Source organism: Fistularia commersonii, chromosome 35 (assembly GCF_037954325.1).
Source record: "Fistularia commersonii isolate RoL2024-O1a breed Wild chromosome 35, RoL_Fcom_v1.0, whole genome shotgun sequence".
Taxonomy (NCBI): Eukaryota; Metazoa; Chordata; class Actinopteri; order Syngnathiformes; family Fistulariidae; genus Fistularia; species Fistularia commersonii.
In genome coordinates this window covers 4,864,287-4,872,016 of record NC_141318.1, presented here as the reverse complement: position 1 = coordinate 4,872,016, position 7,730 = coordinate 4,864,287, and the positions used below count along the sequence as shown (strand labels likewise).

At 45.3% G+C, this 7,730-nt stretch overlaps 1 protein-coding gene across 1 annotated transcript; it reads left to right on the top strand.

The window, feature by feature from the left end:
• Positions 1-54: 54 nt before the first annotated feature.
• Positions 55-7,361, top strand: LOC147213955 (pannexin-1-like). Its single transcript, XM_086142871.1, has 6 exons — positions 55-522; positions 1,687-1,808; positions 2,344-2,543; positions 4,310-4,811; positions 4,891-5,050; positions 5,133-7,361. The coding sequence occupies exons 1-5, from the start codon at positions 336-338 to the stop codon at positions 5,038-5,040; spliced, it is 1,161 nt and encodes a 386-aa protein (XP_085998997.1). The 5' UTR covers positions 55-335; the 3' UTR covers positions 5,041-5,050; positions 5,133-7,361.
• Positions 7,362-7,730: the final 369 nt, after the last annotated feature.

Here is a 7,730-nt window from a genome sequence, read left to right as displayed (position 1 = left end):
ATAAATGTGTCGTACAGCGCCCCCTAGCGGCCGAGCGGCCAGCGCGTCTCCCCTGTTGCTTGCGCTGTCTGGGGTGCTGGAACGGGACAGCGGCTTCTGAGCTCAGACGCGGTGGATGATGAAGATGGCTGGACACCGATAGCAGCCCACTGGTTTGCATTGTTTATTCATGCAGGAGGACGACTATTGAAACTCCACTTCCAGTTGCAGAATAGAAACACACTAAAAAAAGAGAGAAAAAAGGAGAGACCGACAGAGAGAGGGGAAGCGACTTTTACCAATCAGACCGGCTTTTTTCGTTTCCTTTCTTTTAATTGTTGTTGTTTTAACCCATCATGGCGATTGCCCATGTAGCCACAGAATACGTTTTCTCCGACTTCTTGCTGAAGGAGCCCTCTGGCGCGGAAGGCAAGTACAAAGGGGTGCGTCTGGAACTGGCGCTGGACAAAATAGTGACGCTTCTGGCGGCGGGGCTGCCTTTGTTTCTCATCTCGCTGGCGTTCGCTCAGGAGGTCTCCGTGGGTGAGTCGAAAAACACGCATCTTTTTCGTGTCTGCAGACGTATCTCCATACCCCCTGGATCCCATCGTCGAGCGACGTTTTGGAAACGATGATGGTCTTGTTGGGGTATTATTTCCATTCAGCATGGATGCAACTGCCGATAAGCATGGTTGCAGACTCCACCCTTCCCCTTATCTCACGCCCAGACCGTGGCGTCAGAGCTGCTGCAGCAGCTGATGATCGGCTCCGCGTCCCGCAACGCCGGGACCCTCAACGCACAAACTTCGGCCGAACCCCCGCAAGGCCAGGCGGTGTGGCTCAGAATGGCCACCGCAAAATAAACAGCCGGCGTTGCATCAACTGTTTCAACAGAGCAATAATCTCGTTTGTGTAATTCCGTTGTTGTTACCACTGCCAGATACTTCCCCACTATTATTCTCTGAGGACCCAAATTCAAAACAATAATCATAAATTATTGGACGAGTAAAGGCGCAGTCTTCTATTCTAAATCTAGTTCCTCACCCAATAAAACAACCCTAACAATATTTAATGCCCCTGGAACTTTTCTTCTTTGATAAACAGGCAGACGTTTGGAAAATACTGGTAATAAGATTAAATATGAACCAGGAGTGGAGCGCAACTCTCAAACCATGATTTTGCATTTCACTCGGTTTGTGTTTTCTTCAAACAAGACATTGTTATCTAACTTTCAGACACTGGAAGTGATGGGAGATGTCTTAACCAATAGTTTCTTTTCATATATCTAAGGGTCTCCACTGAGTTTGTGATTTGATTAGTAGAATCAAAGATGCCACCCGTTGCGTAACGGAGACGACCATTTGTGTTGTAAAGACTTTCTCGCTAACAAAGCAGAGATATTTCAAGTAATTGTCACCAGATTCATTGGATGAAAGAGGAAGATCCTTGATTGTCCCCATTCAGTATCTGCAGCAACTTGTGGTCCTTATTAGACGTCCCACCCGCTGCTAAACTACCAGCCTGCTATTTGTACCCTAATGGGGTCATTTGTGTCTGACTGAGCCTCCCTTTGTACTCCCATCATACAGCGTTTGGTGCATCATCACCCGACCAAATAAAGGAATGCGGGAGAAAACAAAGGGGCAGGGTATTATTCATTATCTGTCAATTGCGGCTCATCGGTACTCTTCATTTTCCCTCATCCAGGTTCCCAGATCAGCTGTTTTTCCCCCACAAAGTTTACCTGGAACCAAGCGGGATACGTGGACTCCTTCTGTTGGGCGGCGGTGCAACAACAGAGCAACACGTCACCTCTGTGGCTACACAAGGTACTGGACTTATCTGTGGAGGTTCTCAGTCTTCTTCTTGTTGTGGCAACTGGACTTGAAGACGTTTCACTCCTCAGCCCAGAAATGAAACGTCTTCAAGTGAAGAAGAAAGTCAAGTCCAGTTGCTACAAGAAGAAGATTTCGACAAGAAGGTGCTGGTGCGTCTCGCTTCGGACCGAGAAACATTTGGCAATTCGGTCCCACAGAAATCGACCACGCCTTGGAATGTCCTCCCGGAGTGCAAAATATAAATATTTATGTAAAAACAAATGCGCAATTGATCTGGAGATGGTCCAGGTCCAACAGAAGGCCTGAACAGGCCCGCAGACCTCACAACAGACATGGGGAATTGGCAGCTATAATGCTCACTTTGTTTGGGGTGTCATAGTAATGGAATTATAAGACAATGGTGATGACAAGAAGTGATGGTCCGGCTTCTTTACCGGTCTGATTTTGACCAATGAACAGCTAAAATCAACGCAGCCTTTATGACGGGGATAATAATGATGTTATGGCCTTTTTTTTTCATCCCAAGTTCTTTCCATACATCCTGCTCTTCCTGGCCATCCTCACGTACATCCCCGCCCTCTTCTGGCGTTTCACCGTGGCGCCGCACCTCTCCTCGGACCTCAGCTTCATCATGGAGGAGCTCGATCGCTTCTACAACCGTGCCATCAGGTTTGCGAAGAACCTGGCGTCCGTTGACAGCAAGGACGCGCCCGCGGACACCCAGAGGTAAACGCCTGGAGCCACCTCTACTCAAGTAATTGTACGCATGTCTTAAATACTGTGGGGAGAATATGTATTTAATACACTGTTGATTTTCCAGCTTTTCCCATTTGCAAAGCATGTAGAGGCCTTTAATTCTTATCATAGTTATTCTTCAACTGTGAGTGACAGAATGTAAAACAAAATCCAGAAAAAAACACTGTATGATTGTGAAGTCATTAATTTGCTTTTTATCGCATGACATAAGTATTCGATCACCTACCAACCAGTAAGAATTGCGTCTCTCAGAGACCCTTTAGCTCTTCTTTAAGAAGCCCTTCTGTTCTCCACTCATTACCTGTATTAACTGCACGAGTTTGAACTGGTTCCCTGTGTAAAATAGACCTGTCCACACACTCATTCAAACAAACTCCAACCTCTCCACAACGGCCAAGACCAGAGAGCTGTATAAGGACATCAGGGATAAAATTGCAGACCTGAACAAGGCCAGGATGGGCTACAGGACAACAGGCAAGCAGCTTGGTGAGAAGGCAACAACTGTTGGCACAATTGTTAGAAAAAAGAGGTTCAAGATGACGGTTAATCACTCTCGGTTTGGGGCTCCATGCAAGATCTCACCTCACGGGGCATCAGTGATCGTGAGGAAGGTGAGTGATCAGCACAGGACTACATGGCTGGACCCGGTCAATGACCCGAAGAGGGCCGGGACCACAGTGATAAACAAAACCATTAGTAACACACTATGCCGTGATGGATTCAAATCCTGCAGCGCATGCAAGGTCCCACCATCCCAACCGTGAAGCATGGAGGTGGAAACATAATTCTTTTGGGATGCTTTTCTGCAAAGGGGGCAGGATGACTGCACCGTATTGAGAGGAGGATGGATGGGGCCATGTGTCGCAAGATCTTGGCCAACAACCTCCTTCCCTCAGTAAGAGCCTTGAAGATGGATTGTCGCTGGGTCTTCCACCATGGCTCTGCAAGAAGCACCTCAAGGTCCTGAAGTGGCCGAAACAGTCTCCTGACCTGAACCCAATTGAAAATCTTGGAGCTGAGAGTCCATGTTGCAAACCTTTAAGATTAAAATAGCCATTTCGGTATTTCTACTGAAATAAACTGGAGGCTGAACACTTGTGGGAAAGCAGAAAAGAATTTATTAAAAGAAGAGCTTAAAGTGAAATAGGAGATGTGAAGTCTTAAAGAGGAAACAGTGAGGCTGTACTCGTCTTTAAAATATCAAATTTAAATAAGGCATCTTGAGATTTGGATAAAAAAGTGAAAAAAAAAAGTGTGTATCACTGATAGGTGACATAAAGGACATTTTGATTCCGGATGATGATGAACATTGTAAAGAGCGCTCACTTGTGAGAATAAATGTTAACAGAAAGAGTCAAAAAAGATGAGCTGGCGAAGAGAAAGATGGCATGCTGTAAAGGAAAAAAAAAACTGCAAAGTCAAAAACTAAAAGAAACCTAAAAAGGCTGATGTTTTGACAGCCTGGGTGTTTTGGAAAATACAAAATGTATATAAACTACACTGGAGTTGTCAAAAAGCTGAAAATGTTAACATTTGAATCAAATCTGCTCCCAAATATATCTGGGAATCGATGCCCCATCTGTAGTGGCAGCAAAATAAAACACAACTTCTCATGAATAAGACTTCAGGTGAAATTGAAAAGCCTGTTCCTGGATGCATTTCCCACCAGACTCTCCTGTCATGGCCAAATAATATTGAATTTCCGTTTTTTTTTTTTGTTTGTTTGTTGGACACAGTGCTCTGGAGCTGACCGAGGGCTGCTTCAAGTACCCTTTGGTGGAGCAGTATCTGAGGACCAAGCGCTTCTCCCGCCGCCTGGTGGTGATGTACATGGCGTACCGAGGCCTGAGCCTCCTGATCCTCCTGCTGGCCTGCGTCTACCTGGGCTACTACATCCAGCTGGCGTCCCTCACCGACGAGTTCCACTGTGACATGCGCACGGGGTTGCTGATGAACGACACCATGGTGCCGTCGGCGGTCCAGTGTAAGCTCGTGGCGGTGGGCGTCTTCAGGCTGCTCAGCTACATCAACTTGGTGGTGTACGTGCTCCTGGCCCCGTTGGTGATCTACTCTACCTTCGGACCGGCGCGTCAAAGCTCCGACTTCCTCCGGCCTTACGCGATGCTGCCGGGCTTCGGGGCCTTGGGTATGGTCACGCCTTTCTACAACGACCTCAGTATCTATCTGCTCTTCCTGCAAGAGAACCTGAGCCAACTCAAATCGTTCAAGTGCCTGCAGGTGGGTCTTGTTTCTTATCAGCAACACCCAGGAGAAGTTTTTTTCCCTTCCCGATCTTGCTAACATGTCATACTGACAGGTGCTTGAGTTGCTCCAAGGGGCTGGCGAAGACGGGTTTGACACCGTGTGCCTTCTGCGAACTCTGGGTCAGGTGAAGACGGACATGCTGGACAGTAATAAGACGTGCTCACGCAAGAACAAACAAGGAGCCTGTGAGGCTAAAGAATAACACCTCTGCGGTAAGAGACAATACTTGGCAACGTCAAGAAAATAAGAACATGGTGAATAAATATATAGCGGGCTTGACTTTGCTTGTCCTAGATGTTACAGTTGCTACTGGACGGCAAGAGCTGGTGATGAAGATGATCCCTGCTGAGGCGATGAAGAGCGAGAGCAAACCCCGTGCACTTTATTTCAGTTGGGCAAAAAAAGTATATAGTCAGCCACCAATTGTGCAAGTTCTACCACTTAATAAGATGAGAGAGGCCTGTAATTTTCATCATAGGTACACTTAAACTATGAGATAGAAGGGGGGGAAGAATCCAGGAGATCACTTCGTAGTATTATAAATGAATCAAATGGAAAATTCCTCAGTAAATTAAGTATTTGGTCACCGACAAACAAGCAAAATTTTTGGCTCCTGCAAGATAAGGAACTTCTTCGTTATGAGGCTCCTCTGTCCTCCGACATTACCTGCATTAATGGCACCTGTTTGAACTGGTTACCAGTATAAAAGACACCTGTCCGCAACCTCAAACAGTCCCACTCCAAACTCCACTAAGAGCTGGCATCGGACACCAGAAACACAATTGTAGACCTGCACCAGGCTGGGAAGACTGAATGTGCAATAGGTAAGCAGCTCGGTTTGAAGAAATCAACTGTGGGAGCAATTTTTAGAAAATGGAAGACATGCAAGACCACTCATAATCTCCCTCGATCTGGGGCTCCACCAAGATCTTACCCCGTGGGGCCAAAATGATCACAAGAATGGAGAGCAAAAATCCCAGAACCACATGGGGGCACCTAGTGAATGACCTGCTGAGAGGTGGGACCAAAGTAACAAAGTCTACCATCAGTAACACGCTACACCGCCAGGGACTCATTATCCTGCAGTCCCAGACGTGTCCCCCTGCTTCAGCCAGTACATGTCCAGGCCCTTCTGAAGTTTGCTGGAGAGCATTTGGATGATCCAGAAGAGGATTGGGGGAATATCCTATGGTCAGAGGAAACCAAAATGGAGCTGCTTGGTAAAAACTCAACTTGTCGTGTTTGGGAGGAGAAAGAATGCTGAGATGCATCCAAATAACGCCATACCTACTGTGAAGCATGGCGGTGGAAACATCGTGTTTTGGGGCTGTTTTTCTGCAAAGGGACCAGGATGACTGGTCGATTTTGAGCGAAAACCTATTAGCAAGGGCACTCAAGATGAAACATGGCTGGGTCTTTCAGCATGACAATGATCCCAAACACAGCGCCTGGGCAATGAAGGAGTGGCCTCGTAAGAAGCATTTCAAGGTCCTGGAGTGGTCAAGCCAGCCTCCAGATCTCAACCCCAAAGAAAATCTTTGGATGGGAGTTGAAAGTCCAGGTTGCCCAGCGACAGCCCCAAATATCACTGCTCTAGAGGAGATCTGCATGGGGGAATGGGTCAAAATACCAGCATCAGTGGGCGAAAACCTTGTTAAGACTTGTAAAAAAAAGTTTGACCTCTGTCATTGCCAACAAATGGGATTTAACAAAGTATTGAAATGAACATTTGTTATTGACCAAATACTTATTTTCCACCATAATTTGTGAATAAATTATTTAAAAATCAGATAATTGATTTTGAAAAAAAAAAAAAAAAAATCAAATTTTCTGGATTTTTTTCTTTCTTCATTTTGTCTCTCATGGTTGAAGTGTACCGACGCTGAAAATTACAGGCCTCATCTTTTTAAGTGGGGGAACTTGCACAATGGGTGGCCGACTAAATACTTTTTTGCCCCACTGTATATCAGAACATGAAGTTGTGTGTTTTGTCGTAGAGGAGGAAGGTCGCAGAGTCCATCCATGGATTGACAGGTGAAAAAAACATTTAATGAGCAAATGAGAGAAGGATCATAAATTAGTTGGAGTGTCTGAGCAAACCAATCATACTTTAGTGGATTGTCTAAAGATTTCCAGTCACTTATGCCTGGGTATCATGAGCGATGGCGACTTGAGGCTTGATCCATATCCAAAAGATGTCATCCATTAGGGTCAGGAAGTGATTTGAAACACACACCGTCATGCTGGTCCCTTATTATTCATGACACAGCAGTTTCAGGACTGTCTTCCCAATCTGTGCTACTGAGCATGTGCAGGGTTAGGGTTGCCATAGTCCCATTCAGATAACACCATTTGTACATTTAAATCACATTAATCATCAGTAACCGTTTGGATTATAATAGTGTGAGTCTACACCATGGCAACATATTTCATTAAAGTAACAGAACTCATCGCATGTCGAGGATCCAATATCTTTTCCATCTGTCTCTTTAGAGGACCAAAGAAATACAGCGTATCTCATAACCTAATCACTTTTTGTCTTTTATTTCATACGATTTAACAGTGAACAAAAATGTTTACATAAGTTAGAAATTGTAAATCTGATTTGTAACTCAAATTTGCTATATTTTACATACCAACTCAGTTTAGCATTTGCACAAACATGGAATTTCTTTACCTGGAATTGTTTTATAACTACTTCAGAGGTCACTAGTGGGTGACCGACACTCATCACTAGAGGATACAGAAAACAGGGTTCGATGGAGAAGGTTGAACAGGCGAAAGAAGATAAACAATAGACCGCTAAACGCCCAGGCTAGCTATAATAGTATGTTGGGCTTCACAAATTTGCCATTACAATGGTCACTAGCTAGTGGTGCTAAGCTAACTAAC